We start from the raw sequence: 23,346 nt of genomic DNA, 5'->3' as shown, positions 1-23,346 counted from the left end.
TATTTTTGACTTAAAGTCTCTTTTGTCTAATGTAAGTAAAGCTACTCCTGCTCTCGTTTGGTTTCCACTTGCATGGAATATCTTTTTCCATCCATTCACTTTTAGCCTATGTGTATTAAAGCTGAGGTGAGTCTTTTGTAGGAAGCATATATGTGGGTCTTATATATTTTATCTGTTCACCCACTCTGTGTTTTCTTCCTGGGAGAAATCAGTGCATTTTCATTTACAGTAATTATTGATAGGTGAAGATTTACTTATGCCATCTCATTGTTTCCTAGCTGTTTTATAGTTCTCTTATACCTTTCTTCCTCTTTGACTGCCTTCCATTGTGAATTGATGATTTTCTGTAGTGGTAGGCTTTGATTCTCTTCCATGTATCATTTGTGAATCTATTGTAGGTTTCTGCTTTTTGGTTACCATGAGGCTTACATGAAACATCTTATATGTATAGCGGTCTATTTCATACTGATAACAATTCAACTTCAATCACATGAAAACTCTACCCTTTTACTCCCTTTTATATGTTTATATTATAAATATAAATACATATAAATAGAATATATTTTATATTATATACTATATGTTTTATATAGTATATATATTTTATATTATATACTACCCTTTTATATTTTTGATGTCACAGTTTACTTCTTTTTATATTGCGTATCCATTAATAAATCATTGTAGGTGTAGTTTTTTATTTTATTTCACTTTTTTTCAGTGTTCCAAAATTCATTGTCTATGCCCCACACCCAGTGATCCAGGCGATATGTAGCTGTATTTTTAAAAACGTTTGTCCTTTAACTGTTAAACTAGAGTTAAATGGTTAACATGCCAGTGTTGTGTATTTTCATGTGTCTTCATGTTTCTAATTATCATCCTTTCACTTCGATTTCAAGTATTCCTTTCAGCATTTCTTGGAAGGCAGTTCTAGTGGTAGTGAGCTCCATCACCTTCCTTTTTGGGGGGAAAGTCTTCATTTTGCCTTCTTTTCTGAAGGCAATTTTGCCAGGTTAAGTATTCTTGGTTGGCAGTTTCTTTCTCACAGGATTTTGAATATATCATTCCGTTCACTCCTGGCCTGCAAGGTCCCTGCTCAGCAATCTGCTGTAGCCTTATGGGGCTTACCTTGTATGAGAGAGTTTTTTTCCCTTGTTGCTTTTGAAATTCATTCTTTGTCTTTGATTTAGTGAGTTACATTATAATGCATCTTGTAGAAGATCATTTTGGGTTGAAATTTTGTGGTGACGTATTACCTTCATTAACTTGGATCTCCAAATCTCTCCCCCAGATTTGGGAAGTTCTCAGCCATTATTTCTTTAACTAAGCTCTTTACCACATTTTTCTCTCCTCCTTCTGGGACTCCAGTGATCTTTACATTGTTTTTTGTTTTGTTTTGTTTTGTTGTGTTTTGATGGTGCCCCATAATTTTCATAAGATTTCTTTATTCTTTTTCATTCTTTTTCCTTCTTGCTCCCCTATTTGGATAATTTCAGTTAATCTCTCTTTTACATCACTGGTTCCTTATTCTACTTTGTCAAGTCTGATATTGAAGCTCTCTATTGAACTATTCAGTTACTGTATTCTACAGGTCCAAAATTTCTGTTTGGTGTTTTTAAAAAGTGTTTTCTCTTGGTTGAACTTTTCGTTTTTCTCTTGTATTGTCTTCCTGATTTTGTTAAGTTGTTTATATGTGTTTTTTTAAATAGTTTCCTGAACATCTTTAGAACAACTGTTTTGAATTATTTGTTGAGCAATTCTTGGATCTCCATTTCTTTGGGGCCAGTTCCTGGAGGTTTACTCTATTCCTTTGGTGGAGTCATCTTTCCCTAATTCTTTGTGATTCCAATAGCCTTTTGTAGGTCTGTGCATTTGAAGTAGTCACCTGAACTTTATGGCCTGACTTGGGTAATATAAGACTTTGACCTCAAAGTGGGGGCATGCTGGGCACCAAGTGTGGGGTGTGAGTGGCATGGTTCTCTTTGGCTAAGGCCACGAGGATCCACAGCATTGACAACATTGTTGTCGTTGATAAGCATTCAAGGGGTCCATAGTGGCTTCAACGGCAGTTGGGGTCCTCAGTGACACTTCCAGGTACAATGGCTAGGGCCCAGGCATGTAGTGATGGTGGCCAGAGCTCGTGGTGGCATACTTGGCTGCAGAGTCCAGCTGCAGGTGCCTGTGTCGTGTCATGTGTCAGTTGGGCACATCATGCAGTGGTGGGGTCATGGAAGGCAGCAAAGGACAGGCCCAGCTACAGGCTCACTGGCATGCACTACTGTGGCTGTTGGGTATTGCCATGGGTTCACAGTAGTGTAAACTGTTGGCAGGATTCAAACCTGGGATGTGTGGGTGCACAGCTGGTGGGGCTAATGACAGAATACAGGGCCTAATCCAGGCCCACAAGCAATTACAGAATCCCTGGCTGTTGGTGTGCTCCCCTATGTCGCCACAGTCTTACTCCAAGGCCTACACACTTCACCAGAGGCCAGTGACAATTTTCAGGCTTACCAGGCTTGCAGCGTGCAAGTGCACAGCTAGATGGGTAGCCCCAAGTGCACCCATGGGGGTGGGGTCAGCGTTGGGGGTTTAGACTGGCATCTTACACCTGGGGAAAAACAGAGGCTTGAGCTGGCTGCTGGTGCAGTTCCCAGGCTCTTTTTGCAGCCAGAGAGGGGAATTAGAGGGAAGAGACTCAGACAACGGGTGTCAGCAAATGCCAATACCTGAAAGCTGGTGAAAACTGCAGGTTTTCACCTTAGTGAAATTTAGTGAAACTTACTTCCATGGAGGCTTAGTTGGTGATTGATTTCTTCACTGGCAAAACCTGCTGGGCTTCACTGTAGGGGGTCCTGCTACGTGGCTGCTATTAGTAGCTATTGTGTTTCTTTTTGTTCCTAACCATCTCTGCATATCTCACTTTTGTTGGTCTCTGGGTAGGGTAAACCTGAATTGGGACCTTTGTGCAGTATCCCGAAAACCTGGAGAAGCTGGTCCCTCACTCTGCTTTTCCTTTTCTAGTAAATGGAACTCCTTCTGGCTGGGGACTCTTGGCACTGAGCAGTGCCAGCTTGAGGGGTGAGATGATGCAGGCAAAATGAAACGTTCTTCTTTTCTTGTGCAATTATTCTCAAGTTTTTTTGTTTCACTGTGTTGCTAAGGTTTCTTAAGAGGACTCCTGAGCTCTTCCAGAGCCGTTTTTGTTCATGGAGAGCTTTCTGATTATTGATCTTTGTGAAGGGATGGAGGTGTCCTACATCGTTGTTTTGGTGATGTCACTCCCACCTTTCCCAGATTTTTAAATGCACTCCAAAATTTGTGAATCATTGTGCAAGATAGTAAAGGAGGGAGAAGTCAAGTACCATGTTTTATTGATCCCGGGTCAGCACAATTCCTTATATTGACCGTCATTACAAATTTATATTATTTACTTATCATCACTGTTACCCTTAGAATTAACTTGGGAAATAAAAGATATAACATTTTTATTATTTTCTTTACCAAGCTCTAGAAGGCCATACCACCTTCTGGGGAGTCATCTGTGCTATCGCTGTCAATCAAAGTCAGGTACTGTCATCACCAGACCATCTCAGAAGAGCAGGAGAGGCCCCTGCAGAGCATCTATTTGACTCATGTTGACCCATTAAGAGTACAGGACAAGACTCACAGCATGGGAATGTCTGCTGGAGATCCCACTAAAGTGGAGACCTTGGCAAACACCATTGGAAGAAATAAGCAACAGGGGACTCCTGCTCTGAAGGTTGGTCAGTGAAAGGCAGCAGTGGCCACACTGAATCTGCAGGGGGAATAGTAGGCCTCATTAAGCTGCACTATATAGAGATCCTTCCATCGTTGCACTATTTAGGCAGTGTAAACAGCATAAACACTAAGAGGTTGAATCTGTCCATTCCAGCAAGCCTGGAGGCTTGTAAAAGAGTCCCAAGAATTTATCAGGGGAGCTAGGGTTAACAATTTTGGATTTGGGGGGAACCAATGTTCATGTTGTCATTAGACGTTTGAAGCAGTAATCCCAGAATCTTAGGAGGCTAAATGAACCATTTCTACAGGCTGCCGGTTCCAGGAAGTCCCTACAGCTCCCAATGGAAGACATGGCTTATTATCTGGACCAAAGAATTTGGATACATCCTTAATTGGCCATACTTTTATGAAGGCTTGAAAACAACTCCAATAGGTTATCTAAAATATTGGTTTGATCAAAAGAATCTTAAGACTTATTTAAAACGTCTTCAGTTGTAGCACAAAAGTAAAAGGGGAAAGTGCCAAGATCTGAGGTAACAAAGAAATAGGAAAAAAATCAAATATATGGATATATAGTAGAAGATGAAATTGTAAACTAGATCATACAGGGTGCTTTGTAGACTATCTTTAAAAATGTGTGTTTTAAGTATGATAGGACATCACTGAAAGATTTTTTTTTAAGATTTTATTTATTTATTTGAAAGAGAGAGAGAGTGAGAGCACTAGCAGAGAGGAGAGGGATTGTTTTATTTATTTATTTATTTATTTTGGCTGTTATGCACAATGTTATGAACATTTTTTTTCAAAGATTTCATTTATTCATTTGAGAGAGAGAGAGAAGGAATGAGAGAGAGAGAGTATGAAAGGAAAGAGGTCAGTGGAGAAGCAGACTCCCCACCGAACAGTGCGCCTGATGCGGGACTCAATCCTGGGGTTCCAGGGTCATGACCTGAGCCGAACGCAGTCGCCTAACAAACAGCTACCCTGGTGGGCTTCTATGTACATTATTGGGCAATCCTAACTGGTTTTTGGGGTCAGGATCATGGGCCCCAGACAAGCAACATTGGTTGGCCAGTAAAATTGAAAGAAATATTTTTCAGATACTTTTGAGTTTCTATTATGACTTTTGATGACACTAAGTGCTGAGATTTGGAACATAATTATGTTTGGGTTAACTATCCTAAGATTTGGGGATTGTTTTATTTTTGTTAATGTGTAGGTGTGAAAAACAATTGCTGTGTAATTTTATATGCTTTAGATCCTTCATAGTGAGGCTGCTGAGCTGTGTGGCAAGCAAACAGACACAAAATCTGAGGTCCTGAACTGCAGCCACTCTAGAGAAAGACAGTCCAGTCTGCAGCTGCTTAAAGAATGAAGACATGGGGTGCCTGGGTGGCTCAGTGGGTTAAAGCCTCTGCCTTCAGCTCAGGTCATGATCTCAGGGTCCTGGGATCGAGTCCCATATCGGGCTATCTGCTCAGCAGGGAGCCTGCTTCCCTCTCTCTATCTGCCTGCCTCTCTGCCTACTTGTGATCTCTCTCTGTGTCTCAAAAAAATAAATAAATAAATCTTAAAAAAAAAAAGAATGAAGACACAAAAAATTCATCTAACTGAAATTGAGCAGAATGAACAGTTGAGGGAAATGATTACTTAGACTTTAAACTGAAATTGGGGACTTTAATTTCTTGGATTAGTAATGCACAGGGACAGCAGAATTTTTTCACACGTTAGCCCTTTGGGACTTCAACTAAAAGATTTTGAATTTTAATTTTTTAAGATTTTTATCTTTTAATTACATCAATGGGAAATTAACAATGGGAAGGTTTTTTTATTGAATTTAGGAGTATCACAGTATGTCGATATATGATATTTGGAATATTTTAAAGATTTTATTTATTTATTTGACAGAGAGAGATCACAAGTAGGCAGGAGGCAGGCAGAGAGAGAGAGAGGGAAGCAGGCTCCCTGCTGAGCAGAGAGCCTGATACGGGACTCGATCCCAGGACCCTGAGATCATGACCTGAGCCGAAGGCAGCGGCTTAACCCACTGAGCCACCCAGGCGCCCCGATATTTGGAATATTTTAATTTAATTTGGAAGATTTGATTTCATTTTAATGTTTTAGTGTTGTTATTTAACCTCACTGCAGAAACTCTGAGAGGCTATGTTGGGCAATGTAGCTGGGCAAAATTTGGAATAGGAAATAGAACAGAAGTGAACGTTCATCTTTAAATTCAGAATGGCCACTGAGATCATTCAGTTAATATACCATTCTATCCCATTTCAGACCTTAGAGCAAAATCTAATTCTAAGAAAGGTCCTAGAAAGTCCCAGAGAGATCCACAAATGCATATGGAAGGGCTGTTATTTTCTTATAACAAATATTTTCTTCACTATGATAAATGCATATTAGTTCTATGCTAATAATGCCTCATGGACTGATTTTTAGAAGATATCTAAAAACAGTCAGAGACCTACATTTAGAATAAAATTTTTTAAAAATGCAGCAAAGATAACTCTTCTATTCAAAGGTAAAGGAAAAATACAGGGAATGATGATTGTATTATCACTTACTCTTCCATCTGGGAGATGGAAAATTTCTTTGCTGTAGGCTTTTTAAGCAGTTAGATGACAGAGACATTCAAATGTGGAAAAAAAAAATAGTTCTGGATTTTCCTCTCTTAGCTGAATCACTGCTACTTCCACTGCCAGGAGTGTACAAATGGTGATTGCACTTTGGCCCTTCAGTTTTTTCTCCTTGGGCCAGAGTGGAAGATAAATTTGGCTGTTCTTCCAAGTGTGGGCCTTGAGCCCTTTCCTGCCAGCATGGGAAAGAGGCTGGAAACCAGCTATGCCCTTTCTGCCCCTGACCTGTCAGCATGGCGGGTTTTCCAGAATTTTCCCACTTGCTGCTACTTTGCATACTCTTCTCTGGAAAGGGAGTCACTTTTCCATTCCTGGCATTATATCTTAATTTGGTGCAAGGTTGTGGTATAAGATTGGACCTTTTGTTTGTTTGTTTGTTTCATCATGAAAGACCTGTTCTTTACTGTTTTTATTTTTTAAGTTCATGTCATTCTCTTTCAAGAGTGATTTCGAAAGGGATTTCAAGAAGGGCACCTGAGTGGCTCAGCTGGTTAAGCATCTGACTCTTGATTTCGGCTCAGGTGGTCATCAGATGGGTCGTGATCTCATGGGTTGTGGAATTGGGCCCCATTTCAGGCTCCACGCTCAGTGGGAAGTCTGCTTGAGATTCTCTCTCTCCTCCCTCTCCTTCTGCCCCTCCTCCTGCTTGCACGCATGCTCTCTCTCTAAAATAAATAAATAAATCTTTAAAGAAAGAGAGAGATTTCAAAAATGTGTGCGTATATGGCCATTTTATCCTGACTTTAGAACTTTTAAAAATGTTTCAGTGTCTCCTTTAAAAAAAAGTCTGGCAAATTTGTTTAGTTAATGTATGGACACCATGTAAGGTTCTGAAGCAGAATGTCATATACATTAAAAGCCATCTCTGGAATTTTGAAGTTAGAGAAAAATTCTGCAAAACATCCCATCTAACCGTCTAATTCTAGTAGTGTTCTGAAGCTCACCTACTTTTTTTTTTCTTTTTCAAAGATGATTAAATATTACACAGTCAGAATTTCACATTCTACCTGGCATATGGTGAGTGTTCGACAAATGTTGGCTTTTATTGTTACTACTCTTTAATTTGCTCAGCCACATGTGATCATCACACAACAATTTTACCCTATGCTTATGTAGTACCTTTTTACTCTCCTTCTCTCTTCCCTCCCTGGCTCTTTCATTCTTCACTTTTTTTCTTTTCTTCTTGCTCTGGTCAGCTCCACAATCATCCTCTAAGTCTGCTACTATTTCTATCCTCATTGTTCCTATCAATAACTCCCATCAGGCAAATAGTGCAGATTTGTATGTTTACTTTAAAAAAAAAAAGATTTTATTTATTTATTTGAGAGAGAGAAAGAGAGCACATGAGTGGTGGGGTTTGGGCTGAGGGAGAGGGAGAAGCAGGCTCCTGGTTGAGCAGGGAGCCCAGCGTGGGGCTAGATCCTAGGACCCTGAGATCATGACCTGAGCTAAAGGCAGATGCTTAACTAACTGAGCCACGCAGGCTCTCCTATACATTTACTTTCTAGTCCTATAAAGTACAAATGTGTTTCTTCCTTTTTTTTTTAAGATTTTATTTATTTATTTATTTATTTATTTGACTGAGAGAGACAGCAATAGCAGGAACACAAGCAGGCGAAGTGGGAGAGGGAGAAGCAGGCTTCCCAAAGAGCAGGGAGCCCAAAGAGGGCCTCCATCTCAGGACCCTGGATTCATGACCTGAGCCAAAGGCAGATGCTTAATGACTGAGCCACCTAGGCGCCCACAAACATGTTGCTTATTGAGGCATATTATTAAATTTAAACATAAACTGTTTAAATTACTATATCAACTACACTAGGAGGTCCTATATGTTAGTATAAATGCAGACCACCCAAATATTATTGCTTATGGGGATATCCTTTTATTCTTCACGGACAGATGTGAAGTACCAGAATGCCTTTACTATGCAGAAGGCCTGTTTCTGCTTGGCACCATTTTGTATTCAAAGTAAGGATGCTTGTTAGTTAACTCATGGCATTTTCCTTTAGTCTATAAGATGTGAGGCATTTGGGAGGACATTTTAGCTCATGCTCATCTTATTTCTTTGGTCAATCCAGATGTTTCTGGGAAGAAGGATTTTAACACTTTTTATAGCATTACGTTTTCTGGAAGTCAACCTATGCTTTCATGGACTCTGAAAAAATCCAGTCGTATGTTGTTTCCAGTGCTTGGAATCGTCTCTCAAAGACATTTGCTGATTACTATGGTAGTGCCTAAAAAAAGGTTTTAGAGCTCTTTTCTATGAATGCATTACTGTAGCATTCAGAATTAAGATCTGTCTCTGATTCAAAAATCAAAGTATAATCATGGAAACTATTTTTTCAGGAAATTAGATTTTCCTGGCTGAGATAGCAATAAGTCTGACTGACAAGGAAAACTCTCCACATGAACAATATTTTATCTGGGAATTTCAGAACACTGAGAGTAATGATTGCTTAAGGTGGGCCGGATTTGACTGACAAGGAAAACTCTCCACATGAACAATATTTTATCTGGGAATTTCAGAACACTGAGAGTAATGATTGCTTAAGGTGGGCCAGATTTGGGCAATGATTCTTTAATATATTGAAAGAGTGAGATAAAATTTTTATTTTTACTTCTTTGTAACCACAAGATGGCACCACTTTCCTATTTTTAAAAGTTTGACACTGCTATTTTTCATTTTTTACGTTTTTTTAAAGATTACAGATGTTTGGGGACATTTGGTTATAACTTTCCCTCAAATACAGGCTCATAGACTATAAGGCTAGAGTTACGGTATTAAATAAGAATTTGTAGGTGGAATAAGATTTATAATATGCATCGCATATGCATGGCATTTAAATGGTTTAAATGGTTGGAATCTCAGCCCAAGGGAAAGGAGTTTCTCTGGGGGTTTTGTAAGTGAAAAGGGCAATGGGCAACTTAAACTGAGAAGTCAGATGTAAAGTGGTCTTGGCCAGCAGTTCCCTGTCTGGTCCAAGGGTATGAGCTGGCAGAGAATATAGGCAGGAGGAGAAGGAGGGTAAAAATGTCAGCTGTGCTGAGAGTTGAACTCTCGTAGAAATGATATTTTGAAGTGATGGGAGTGCTGAGGTTGTGTTTGAGGAAGAAGGAAGAGATCAGAGGAGGAGAAGCATACCTAAGGCGGAAGCAAAAAGTAGAAGGCAATTCCACCCACTCCTCAGCTCTGACCTAACTCTGTTAACATATCCTGGTTTAGCAAACTGTCCTGGGCCTACAAAAGACAAACGAAGGGAACCAATGGGGAACCAGCCACCTTCCTGTCATAAATGCTGTTTGTAAGGCTGTTGTCTAGCTATAGTTATAAGACCTTCCTGTCCTCACCGTCCATTCCCTGTTCTCCTTCTCTTCATCAGTCCAATCCCTTTGGGTTATAGTTAGTAGAAATCCAGTGCAAAGTAGCTTAAACAAAGGGGAATTTATCCACGCATGAGACTTAAAAGTTCAGGGTTTGAATAACTTCAAACAGTTACATATAGATGTTCCACTGTTGGTTCTGTTGTTGTTGTTTTTCCCCCTGTTGTCTTCATCCTTCCTCACATCTGTCCAGGTTGCAGGAAAGACTGCCCCAGCAGCACTAGACCTTCATGATTTTCATAGCCATCAATCTCAGAAGCCATTAGTTTCTCTCCCAGTATTCCTACAAAGACCCTCATTGATGGCTCTGGGTTGTGTGTCCACTTGGCATAAGAATTATATGGACCACACAAGGTGCAATACTCAAAAGAAAAGGTTTATGGACAGATTTTAAGTGTAACCCATGTCCATTATATCTTCCTAAGAAAGTATCTGGATAGTAACATGGCCCCAGGCCAATGTTCCCAATGTAGTAAGAACTAATCTACTAAGTGCAGGGAAAATGCACAGCTTATAATTATGGATAAGGACTAGACCTAAGTTTGGAGATCTTCAACCTAGGAGGAAAGTCTCTTAGAGAGAATTAAAGGTTTGATCTGTTGTTACCCTCGAGTATTTCCTGTTCTTTTTAGCCATTGACTTCTATGAGTAAGTATAATGGTGGTCAGGTTGACTCGAGAAGAATTTCTGGTCTCAGAGTCTCCTGAACTAAAATCAGTCTTTTCCCCTCACCCTCCTTCTATCCCTCCCTCTGTACCTTCCCACCCCATCATCAAATGTGACTGGATTTCCCTTGCCCCATTGTATGTAGGACTCGTTTGGAATCCTGAAATGAGACATCCAACAGAAATCTTGGGACTAAAGTCTTTGTGTTCAAAGCAGGGAATTGGAGATGTTTCTTTATACTGATGTGTGGTGATATAATTATGCCAATAACGAAAGCTCTAGATGTAGTTACTTTCATTAATTTCCATCTCACAAAGGTAATAAGTGTTCTGTAGTGAGTGCCTGGGAAGATGGCTCTTGCCAAATCTGGAGAATATAAGGAAAGAAGAGTTCTTCTGGGTAAACGTTCTTGGTGCCAGGTATTAGAAGCTTTTGTAGACCTCAACAGCATACTGAGAAGTTTAATGATATACTCATATATTTTAGGCTAAGTTTATTTTATAAAGGGTCAACCCATTATATTAGCATGATGACTGTGCTTTCCTTGTGGAAAACTTGGAAACAGACTTATAATAAAATGTCCCCCTGTCCCCCCCCCACCCTGAAAACTAGATTGTTTAGTTTGAGAGAATTGATCATAGTCTTACAATGACAGTTTCTACACTATTTTACACAGCATTCTCAGAGTATTGAACATTTACTTTGACAGCAAAGCTGTGGAAAGAAAGGTTCTGACAGTGGTTATGAATGAAAAACCAGGTAAGAAGCTTGACTTTAAGGAATAATTTGTATCCTGTTAATTGTCCTATGGGTCTTAAGGAAATGAGATAGACAATAATCCATTGTTAGTGGGCTAACGAGGCACAATATCTGAAAAGTTGGCATGTATATTGGAAGTTCCTTGATGATGAATGATGTTGAACATCTTTTCAAGTACGTGTTGGCCATCTGTATGTCTTCTTTGGAAAAATGTCTATTCAGAGCCTCTACTCGTTGTAAAATCAGACTGTGTTTTGTTTTGTTTGGCTATTGAGTTGTAGAAGATCTTCTTGTATTTTTGATATCAGCTCTACTCCAAGTCCTATTTCTATGTTCCCTTTTCATTGACTGGTACCACCCTTCATTTGGACAGGTTAGTTTATCTCTCATCCCATCAACCACTGAATTTTAAAATTTTTACCTTCAAAACATCTTTTGAATTCTTCTGTCACTTTCCACCATAGTCTGAACACCATTATTTTTAATGTGGAATACTACATTATTAGCCTTAAAAATGGCTTTCTTGTATGCAATCTGACCTTCACCCTGGCAGAATAACCTTTTCAAATATGAATCTGTTGATAACCACTGCTTAGACAAGACACTTCAGAAATTCCCCTTTATGTTTAGGATAAAGACTATTTCTAAACATAAGTCACCAGTGCCTGTATGATCTGGCCCCTCCCTTAGACTCTGGCTTTCACCTGCACCACCTCCCTCACTCCTCCATGCTCCAACCTCTCTGGCCATGTTCTCTCTAGCCACAGAGTCTTCTCACATGAGGCTCCTTCTGTCTGGATCACTCTTCTACCTCTCCACTACTTACCAAGCGGACTCCTATCTTCCCACAATATAAGCTCAAGCTTCAGCTCCTCCAAGTCTGCCTTCGTGCACCTGCCTTGCAGCTCTTTCTTGGCACTTATCACTGATAATTTTACATTTGCTTCTATTATTGTTGTTAGCCAATAATGCCTATCTTCCCTACTGGACTCAAGCTCTACAAGGTCATGACTTATGTCTGCCAATCATAAATTCCATAGTCCCAGGCAAGAGAATGTAAGAGGAGCTCAATGAATAGTTGTTAGATGAAAGATTGCTTATATTGCTTTACGACTTACTTTTCTATCTAAAAGAAAGCGGTGTGCGGTTACTGTTAGGTTTGGGCTGCCTTGAGCATTGTTGTGAAGTGGCCAGCAGAACCTTCAGTGGCATACATGAAAGGGATGTAGCAGGCTACTGTGTATGTTCTTTCAGAGGAGGTTGTGGATAGAGGAGCCCAATTTCTCAGAAGAAATAGATGTTGCTCCCACCTCATTTCCTGTCTAGCCACGTAAAAAGCAGACTAAATGGAGCAAGTTAATTTAGCACAGTTTCAGATGAAGTCTCACACTATTCCTGGGATGGGATAGCATTATAGGATAGTCAAGGTGGTCTGAGATTGGCTGTGGACAGTTGCAATTGGTGTTCTTCTATACACGTTGGGAAGCATGTCAAAGTTTCCAGAAGTGTTACCTGAAATAAAAATCTTGTTTGCCTACCTAAAAACTGTTCCCACCTTTTCTGGGGATGTAGAGTCTTTATTGCATTCCAGTGTGTAACCCTAACTCATGCGCCTTGAGAAAGATACAGTATCCAGACCCCAGCAAGAAATTCTAATGGATCTAAGCCAGCCATTGTGACCCAGTTTCCTTGTCAGTTATTGAATCTGATGCAGGCATGCCACGGCATGTGAGAGGCCTTCGTGTTCTTGGAGAAAAGGCTCTTCTCTTGTTATCAGAAGCACATGGATAAGCAGTCCCCCTCCTTCTGCTCAATGCTGTTGTGTCTGAATGGGGTCCTGAGAAGGCTGCAGCTAGCTTGTGACATGGGAACTAGTCTGCAGATGAGACACATGCTGAGCATGGCAGAGAGGCAAGGTAGAAAGTTCTGAGCTGCAGGCTAGTTCTCAAGGCTCCAGCCTCCAGACTGCCACCAAGCCACCATCCATCTAAAATGTTTTAATGTAATAAGTGTATTCCCCTGCTTTCTTGTCAGTTTCCTGCTGGAGTATCCATTTGGCCTCTGCAAACCATTTTTCTGTTCTCACCTTTAAATATGGCACCCCCTCTGAACCTCTACTCCGCTTGTTTCTTGGCATTTAAAGTCCTGTCATACAAGATCGCTTGCCATTCCTGAGTGCTAAGGCCTGTTATTTCATGGCTCTGTCAGATTGTTTATGCTTTGTGTTCCCTGTGGTTTAGAAATCCTATTCACTGTGATGCCTCTCTTGACTTCTGAGGTAGCATTTTTTTTTACCACCAGACCTATAACCTCTTTTTTTTTTTTTTTTTAAGATCTTCTTTATTTGAGAGAGGAAATGCATGCGACCAGAGGAGGAGCAGGGTGGGGGAGGGAAAGAGAGGGGAAAGAATCTTCGGCAGACTCCTTGCTGAGCTCAGAGACTGATGTTGGGCTTGATCCCATGACTCTGAGATGATGACCTGACCTAAAACCCAAAAGTTGAGTGCTTAACCGACTGAGCCACCCTGGTGCTCCCAGACCTAGAACTTCTAACATAATATCAAAATGATTTCAAAAAATTAGTTATTTGTTTATCTCTCCCCAGTAGATTGAAAACATTCTGATCAGTGGTTATTTATCTTTACATTTTCACAACCTATACAAGTTCAAGTTTGTAAAAGGTACTCAGTAAACATTTAATAAATTAATGACGTTTTTCCTCTGGTAGAGATAAAGGAGTGTGAACATCAAACCATTGGAACCCTGAGTCCACATGCGACCTACTGTTTTCAGTATAGTGTTCTTACAGAGAGTTTCTTTATTAATCAATGGATGGAAGTGTAAGTTCCAGAGTTAGTTTCCTTGCCATTGATCAAGTAATTTATTTTTGAGTCTTAGTGTAATTCTTCTGATGGTCAACAAAAACTAGAAATTCTAGAATTTTGGAAAGGATTTTTTTGTGAGTGATCATTATATTATTGGGCAGTGTTATCTGTATAGTAAGTCAGTACTGATGCCTTGTTTGTGTATTTAGGGGTTCCTGTTGCGGGACAGGGGATCAGATGTTGAGAGTTTGGACAAACTCATGAAAACCAAAAATATACCTGAAGCTCACCAAGATGCATTTAAAACCGGTTTTGCAGAGGGTTTTCTGAAAGCTCAAGCCCTAATGCAAAAAACCAATGGTAAGTTGATTAGACACCATCCATATTTGGGAATAATATCTAAAAGGAAGTCATAGTCCTACCTTTTTTTTTTTTTTTTTTTAAATTTTGTTTATTGTTTATTATTGAGAGAGATCACAAGTAGGCAGAGAGGCAGGCAGAGAGGAGGAAGCAGACTCCCTGCTGAGCAGAGAGCCCGATGTGGGGCTCGATCCCAGGACCCTGAGATCATGACCTGAGCTGAAGGCAGAGGCTTAACCCACTGAGCCACCCAGGCGCCCCCATAGTCCTACCTTTAAGTGATTACACATATTTTTTCTAACACATATGCACCTTTTCATTGGTTATATTCCATTATATTTGTAACTTAAGCTGTGTCAAAATGGAAATACCTGTTGACACTCTCCCTTTTCTCAAATGAGAACCAGAGTCAAGGACAGAAGCATGAGTGCCTTCGTGAGGTTTTTGATAATAGGGTGCTGAAAGGAAATCATGGCAATTATACAAAAGAATGTCAGGTTCCAAAATTGCATTTGATGGAATATGATTACTGTCAATAACCTAATTCTTGCTTTTCATCAAGGTGTCATTTGTCATTGTTGTTATCTGATTTAAGTTTTTTTTTTCTTTTCTTTTCCTCCTCCAGATTCTCTGAGACGAACTCGTCTGATTCTCTTCTTTCTGCTGCTGTTTGGCATTTATGGACTCTTAAAAAATCCATGTTTTTCTGGTAAAGGCTCTTTTTATTTATCTGACTTTTATTTTTAATCTTTTAAATACTTGATTATTTTTCATAGTCTGCCTTAGAGAGGAGAGAAGAAGCATTTCCTGTTTTGTTTTTTAAAGATTTTATTTATTTGACACAGAGAGAGAAAGATCATAAGTAGGCAGAGAGGCAGGCAGAGAGAGCGGGGAAAGCAGGCTCCCTGCTAAGCAGAGAGCCTGATGTGGGGCTCGATCCCAGGACCCTGAGACCATGACTTGAGCCAAAGGCAAAGGCTTAATCCACTGAGCCACATGGGTGCCCCAGCATTTACTGTTCTGGTGTCTAGGCCTTTCTTTCCTAAGTCAACAGTTCACAGATTGGGTCAATTTGAGGTGTTTTTTTGCATTGAAGTAGAAAAGTTTTAATCTGTTATGGTTACATGCCAACTGCATTATCAGGGCTCATTATATTTACATTGCTTTGTGGGTTACAAGAAAAGTTCCTTCAGACACTGTACGAATTTCAAGTTTTATTTTGAGAAAATAATTAATATTTTGTTAATGTTCCAAGGATTATGTTATAGCAAAAATGTTAGCTTAGCTTCTGGTAATGGTTGGTTTTCCAGACTTCTAGAAAGTTACACCTGTCCAGTTATAAAATTTGAAAACATGTAGAATAATTTTATAATAACAATACAAAGTGAAATAGTCCCCTATTTCAAAGACACACTAATAAATTTATGAAAAATGTATATATAATACATAAGTGTATAAAAATCTGGGGCTCCTGGGTGGCTCAGTTGGTTAAGCATCTGCCTTCAGTTCAGGTCATGATCTCAGGGTCCTGGGATCGAGGCGCCTGCACCTTCCCCCACTTGTGTGCTTTCTCTCACCCCCTCTCAAATAAATAAAATCTTAAAAAAAATTTATATATATATATATATAAATTTAGTATACAATTAAGAATTGCCTCAAGCGATTCTCATAGTTCTCCGTTTGCCAGTCTAAAATGAAGTAATAACGCCCATCCTAAGTAGTTCCTGTTGCTTTCTCAGCTATTCAGTTTTTACCTTGTGTTTTCTATGTTCTTTAGGATTGTTTACCTTGAGAGAAAAACGGATAACAATTAAAGAATTACAGTTGGTCAGGGGCGCCTGGGTGGCTCAGTGGGTTAAGCCTCTGCCTTCCGCCCAGGTCATGATCTCAGGGTCCTGGGATCGCTCCGCATCGGGCTCTCTGCTCAGCGGGGAGCCTGCTTCCCCCTCTCTCTCTCTGCCTGCCTCTCTGCCTGCTTGTCATCTCTCTCTCTCAAATAAATAAATAAAATTAGAAAAAAAAAAAGAATAACAGTTGGTTTGGATCAGGACCTCATCCCAGAACTTGCATGTTACCCCAGATATTTTAAGGTTTTTGTATCATCAAACCTTAGATGAGATTTTAACATACATCCAGGAATATCCTTTTCTTTTTTTTTCTTAAGATGTTATTTATTTGACAAAGAGTGATTGCAAACATGGGGAGCAGCAGGCCCAGGGAGAAGCAGGCTCCCCGTTGAGCAGGGAGCCGGATGTGGGGCTCAGTTTCAGGACCCTGAGATCATGACCTGAGAGGAAGGTAGATGCTTAACTGACTGAGCCATCCAGGTACCCCCAGAATATTCTTTTTATAGTCAGAGTCACCTTCTTTTGTCTCCTCATTTTCAAAACACAACCAGTGTAGGGACACCATATGATTGATACTGGAGGGGTGGGGTTAGTTCTGGCTATTATTTTATGTTTCTTAATTTCTTATATTAAACAAAAATATGTATCAAAATATGAAGTGCATTGCCTTATAATTTCTTATAAGGTTCAAGTGGTTTGGCTATAAATTTAATTTGCATAATTTATAAAGTCCCTCTGTATAAATCCTTAAATAAACAATGTAGTGGGCTAAAACTGTTAGTATCCAATGTAGAATTACTACACTACATTTACTCTTCCAACTTATGTATTCTTGGTATGTTAAGTGTTTTCAACAAAACTCTAGTTTTGCTTACTGATTTTTTTTTTTTTGCATCTAAATTTCTGTCTTAAAGACAATATTTTTGTCTTCTTCTGAGGAAATTAGAAATTGCTCTAATTACTCACTTACTTCTGTTCAGTAGGGAAGTTTAACCAAAGGGGAGAGGTTTTAAGAAACTTTTGTGATAGTTCCCTGTAGTTGATCTGAAGTATTTTACTGTCTTTCAAGCTTTCACTGTCATTCTTAATGATGTCATTACTGATATATATCATCTGAGGGCAAGTAATAACAGCTGCTAGAGGAGGAGGCTGCGTGAAAAGTGAAATAATCTCTTTTAAGGTTTACCCTTTTAAAAAAAAAATGTTAGTGCCAGTTTTTATGCTAATTTTAAGGCAATGAATTTTGTGGTGTGCATCCCTGACCAGTTGTATCAGGATAATTTAGGGTGATTGTTAAAAATGCAAACTGTCCTGGGCCTTTTTCTAAAACTATAAACCAGAAATTCTGGGCCATGGCCTGGGAACTTGCATTTATACATTTCTCAAGTGATTTTTATGCAGAGTTGAGTTTGAGAATGATTGGTTTAAATTTCTCTTAGATATGATAGGGGAAGAGGGAAATAATTTTTCATTTTAAAATATTTATTTATTTGACAGAGAGAGAGATCAGAAGTAGGCAGAGAGGCAGGCAGAGTGGGAGGGGGAAGCAGGCTCCCTTTCTGAGCAGAGAGTCTGATTCTGGACTCCATCCCAGGACCCTGAGATCATGACCTGAGCCGAAGGCAGGGGCTTAACCCACTGAGCCACCCAGGTGCCCCAATTTTTTATTTTAACTGGAAGGTGTAAAAATGTTATTTTAGGGGCACCTGGGTGGCTCAGTCGTTAAGCGTCTGCCTTCAGCTCAGGTCATGATCCCAGAGTCCTGGGATGGAGCCCGCATCAGACGCCCTGCTTGGCGGAAGCCTGTTCCTCTTCTCCCACTCCCCCTACTTGTGTTCTCTCTTTCGCTGTGTCTCTCTCTGTCAAATAAATAAAATCTTAAAAAAAATGTCATTTTAATGTGAGTCATTTATTCCTTGAACATGGTCTAGGAATCTGGAAGATGTAGTTTCTTTACCTCACTATGAATTAATGTATGTAAACTTAAATATAATTTTCTGTACTTTCTTACATCTGAATAATAGGGTGGTTGAAATCTTATGAAACTATCAAATATATAAACAATTATTTTTTTTTCTCTTTAGTCCGCTTCCGGACAACAACAGGGCTTGACTCTGCAGTAGATCCCGTCCAGATGAAAAATGTCGTCTTTGAACTTGTTAAAGGAGTAAGTTAAAAAGTTTACCCTGCACTCTTCAAATATTATCTAATTATATAAGGCCAATATTTGATTTTAAAGGTATAGAATAGAAAATATATACATTGGTCTCTACCTCCAGTTCGAGGCACTAAAACTCTTGTAATTCCCTAAATGACAAGAGTACTAAGTGCATCTTTGCTTCTGCAGTTTGGTCTTTGCAGCTTATGTGTGACACAGGGCTTCTAAATCCCTAGGAATTTCCTGGGCGATGGCACGGTCATTGTATGAGGCCACTCTGGTGGGCTCCTGGGTGGGGCTGGACACTAGATAAAACGAAGCCATGATTAGAACCTTGGAAGTTTTAGCTTCACTGCGTATTCTCCAACCCTCTTTTAGGTATTGGGACAGAAGAAATAAATCTCTGCTGTCCTTTCTAACAGAAACTAAACCATGATATTGCATATAAGGAAATAATAGAGTATGTTCAAATGTGATGAAATCTTATGGGAAAAATATGGAGCCGCGTGAAGAAGATTGGGAGTTTTGAGAGAAAGATCACAGTTTTAAATGGGGATGTTCAGTTTCTGATTGACTGAGAAGGTGACATTTGAGTGAAGATTTGAAGATGATGGAGTAAAATGCATGTGTTTTTTTTTTAAGATTTTATTTTTAAGTAATCTCTACACCCAACATGGGGCTTAAACTTGCAACCCTCTACACCCAACATGGGGCTCAGACTTGTAACCCTGAAATCACATGCTCTACTCACTGGCCAGCCAGGTGTGCCTAAACCATGTATGTATTTGAGCAGAGGACACTTCTAGCCAGAGGAAGAGAGAGAGCAAAGATGCTGAGAATTAATGTGCCTGACTTGTTTGCTGACCAATCAAAAGGCCACTTTAATATGGAGCAGAATGAGGGCTCTTACTCTTTCCACACTCTCTTCCTTATCTATGCATAAATATTTTTCACAGCCTCGACTATTAGGGAATAAATTATCAGGAGTCACTATGATAATTTTATACCAAGTAGTCCTTCCCTTCCCTTGGCAATTTTTTTAAGATTTTATTTCTTTATTTGACAGAGAGAGATAGCACAAGTAGGTAGAGAGGCAGACAGAGAGAGGAGGAAGCAGGCTCCCCACTGAGCAGGGAGCCCGATGCGGGGCTCGATCCCAGGACCCTGAGATCATGACCTGAGCCGAAGGCAGAGGCTTTAACCCACTGAGCCACCTAGGCACCCCTAAAAATATAATTTGTTAAAAAATATTTTATTTATTTATTTGTCAGAGAGAGAGAGAGCAAGCAAGTGAGCTCAAGCGGGGGGGAGAAGCAGGCTCCCTGCTGAGCAGGGAACCCAATGCGGAACTCGACCCCAGGACCCTGGGATCATGACCCAGGGTGTTCGAGAACTGGTCTCCAGCACAGCGCTGGCTGGTTATCACTTAGCAAAGCCCTAAAGTCCATGTATTTCTTTAGAGAGTCTAAATTTTATACTTTGCTTGTCCTGGGTCTCCAGAGAACTTTGTGTTTGGACCCAATAATTCCTTTAGGCTGAACCATATCAGAAACCCCTTTCCATGTGACGAGAGGCCCCTAACCTGTGAAGCAGGGACTCTATCCCACAAAAGAAGCAGAAAACATCGCATGCGCTCTGCCTTGGCAGCTCAGGTGTAGCGACATGACCCAGGCTCCGCCAATGAGAGGGACACACTGCGGTGACGTGATGGGGAGACTCCGTGGGATCCATCTGACAGGTGGAAACAGCCGCATTCAGGGTCCAGATCTGACAAGTCTTTGCAATGAGCTCAGTCATCTCTGCGGCCCCCGGAGCACCTCCCACCATTGTCTGCCCTGACCATCCTTCCTGGAAGTTATCCTTCCCCCCTTTGTCTGTAGGTCCACTACATGTTTGTATCCTGAAATAATACCTTGTCTTGTTTTGCAGGGTGTGGACCTTCGTCCAGACGGACTCATACCGCACGCGCTGTTCTGTCTTGTGGACGCTGGACGCTGTTACAGAGATTTGCCCGTATTGTCGCCTGTGGGCGCAGTGCGTTGATTTTTCCCCCAGGGTCTTATCCCACTGCATGAGCACATCCCGGTGTGTTTACCTATTCCGCTGCGGAGGGATAGCTGGGATGTGGCTAGACCTTTGCTGGTTGGTATCTCTTGTTCTATGTGGCTAAGGGAAAAAGAAAATCCTCACCTCTGGCAGAGGCTGGGAGAAATACAGGGTACATCTAAATATTGCTTGGCTTGGTTTGGTATAGGGCATAAAGAGGTTAAAAACATTGTTTCTGTCACCTTATATCTCAAAACTTTGATATCATTGTGACCAAGAAAACCAAAGCGAAGCCTAGTGAAGTGAGTGGAATTATCTGGAATTCTAACGGTTTCAAAGACATGACGACGTGGCAGCGAAGCAGAGGACGGAGCAACAAGCAGTGCCTTCAGTCACGGACATCCGAACTGTGAACTTGGAAGAACCAGCAAGGCCCACACAATTATTTACATCCATAAAACTTGAAGACATACCGGAGTGTGAAGAAGTCTAGGAAATTTCTCAGGGCAAGCAGCCTACCGATCAAGGAATATTTGTTAGGTGTCTACTTTGCGCAAGACATTCCATTAGGTATTGTAGGAAGTACACAGATGTTTACAAGATGGAGGAAAAGATGCCCTAGACCTTAAAGAGCTTATCCATTGACTATCAGTAGATACAGGGACATGTACGCTAAGGGTCAAGGGAATGGCTGTAAGGTTTCTGCTTTACTCCTGGGTTACAAGCTCTGTGAAAGCAGGGACTGAAGCAGTTTTCTTTCTTTCTTTTTCTTTTCACCCTCCCTTCCTCCCTCCCTTCCTTCGCTTTATGTATTAACTTGAGAAAGAGCACAAGCAGGGGGAGAGTGGCAGAGGGAGAGGGAGAAGCAGACTTCCCGCTGAGCAGGGAGCCCGACGCGGGACTGGATCCCAGGACCCCGAGATCATGACCTGAGTGGAAGGCAGATGCTTAACTGACTGAGCCCCCCGGGCACCTCAGCAATCTCTCCATTGTGTCTCCACAGTTTTGGATGAATGTGTGAATGAAGAATCTGGAATCATCAGGAAAGACTGTGGAGAAGAAACGTCTTTTTATTTATTTACTTAATTTAAATTCAATTAATTAACATATAGTGTTTTATTAGTTTCTGGGGCAGAGGTCAGTGATTCATCGGTTGCATATAACTCCCAGTGCTCACTTCATCACATGCCGTCCTTAATGCCCATCCCCCAGTTACCCCGCCCCCCCCACCTCCCCTCCAGCAACCCTCAGTTTGTTCCCTGGAGTTAAGAGTCTCATGGTTTGTGTCCCTCTCTGATTTCATCTTATTTTATTTTTCTCTCCCTTCTCCTATGATCATCTGTTTTGTTTCTTAATTTCCACATGAGTGAACTCATGTGATAATTGTCTTTCTCTAGTTGACTTATTTCGCTCAGCCTAATACCCTCTAGTTCCATCTCTGTTGTTGCAAATGGTAAGATTTCATCGTTTTTGATGGCCGAATGCTATTCCGTTGTGTATATCACATCTTCTTTATCCATTCATCTGTCCATGGACATCTGGACTCTTCCCATAGTTTGGCTATTGTGGACACTGCTGCTATAAACATTGGGGTACACGTGCCCCTTCAGATCACTACGTTTGTATCCTTTGGATAAATACCCAGTAGTGCAATTGCTGGGTTGTAGGGTAGCTCTATTTTTAGCTTTTTGAGGAACCTCCGTACTGTAGTGGCTGCCCCAGCTTGCATTCCCATTACATCGCAGCGTAAGAGGTTCCCTTTCCCGAGAAGAGGGTCTCGGTGTGAATGCCAAAGGGAGTTAGCACTGACTCTGAACAGTAGGAAAGAGGATACGGAATAGGTCAAGGGGCTGGGCCTTGGCCTTGGGGATTGGAGAGAGGAAGAAGCCAGGTTGTAGCCGAGAGCTCTTCAGGGCATGAAGTGGGGACAGTGTCTGGAAGGACGGGGTCGGGCTCCAAAGTCAAGCTCTTGAAAGCCAAGTGAAGGATTTTAGTTTTATTCCACACTTCGTGAGAACAACTGCATTGCAGTGCACTGAACAGGGGAGGAAAGCGGTGTTACGGGAAGATTTGTTTTAGAGGGATGCAGAAAAGACTGTGTCAGATGGGATCCAGAGAGGACTGGGATCCCTCTCTCTACTTGGTCGGGGCTTATTTGCACAGTAGCAGTTGGAAGATGCCCAGGGCTGGTAAGAAGGGACAAGCCCTGATGCACAAGCGCTTTTCAAAGTAGCATCATATATTCTACTGTTCTTTTGGCCAAAGCAAGTCACCTGTTCAGGCCCAGATTCAAGGAGGTGGAAAATAAACCCTTCTTGATGGAAGGAGGGGCAATGCCACAAGGCAGACAGGAGAATGTATAGGAAGGGGTGAGCTTCTGGCTGTTTTTGAAGCCTCCCACCCTGGGCTAGGGGCTGAAGAAAACAGAAAGCACTAGATGCTTGGCGGTTGGGCTAGAAAGAGCAGAAATGCATCTACTTCCCGGAACACATCTAAATGCCGTAGTCTTAAAATCTGATCTGCTTACTCTAATTAACCCAGAAATTATGCAGATCATTTCAGACAAGTGTTTAACCCAGCTCTCAGAATCCGGGTGTCTAGAAAAACAGACTCAGAAACTTTGTCTTTCCGTAGTTCTTTCCGTCTCTGAGACATTTTAAGAATAAAAGTGAACATTGCATTTAAGCAGTTGGAAGCATGCCTGGTTTCTTATCAGCCTGTGGCAGCAGGGGCACTCCCTCAGAGCAAACCTGTTCTGGTCCTCCCACTACCCACAATTTACAGCCTACTGCATCACAGGCACGGTGTATGGGGTTGACACGCTTTTTGGAGACCTTAAAAACATTGTTTTTTTTTTTTTTTTTTTTTGAGTCATGAGCAAACTTTTAACTCAAAATTGC

General features: G+C 40.9%; 2 protein-coding genes across 2 annotated transcripts in view; both read left to right on the top strand.

Moving 5' to 3' along the window:
• Positions 1 to 23,346, top strand: part of LOC308337872 (ankyrin repeat domain-containing protein 26-like) — a 340,750-nt gene that overhangs the window by 189,200 nt on the left and 128,204 nt on the right. The gene's annotated exons all lie outside the window — the stretch shown is intronic.
• Positions 2,100 to 21,542, top strand: LOC308337871 (uncharacterized protein; the record flags this gene model as incomplete). The annotated part of the gene is made up of 6 exons (XM_080831415.1): positions 2,100 to 2,291; positions 3,512 to 3,760; positions 14,245 to 14,395; positions 15,021 to 15,104; positions 18,327 to 18,409; positions 20,330 to 21,542. The coding sequence occupies 6 exons, from the start codon at positions 2,100 to 2,102 to the stop codon at positions 20,441 to 20,443; spliced, it is 873 nt and encodes a 290-aa protein (XP_080687541.1). The 3' UTR covers positions 20,444 to 21,542.

The sequence above is a fragment of the Martes martes genome (assembly GCF_963455335.1).
Source record: "Martes martes genome assembly, contig: scaffold_65, whole genome shotgun sequence".
Lineage (NCBI taxonomy): Eukaryota > Metazoa > Chordata > Mammalia > Carnivora > Mustelidae > Martes > Martes martes.
Note: the sequence above shows the minus strand (reverse complement) of the source record. Positions and strands in the feature narration are given on the sequence as shown.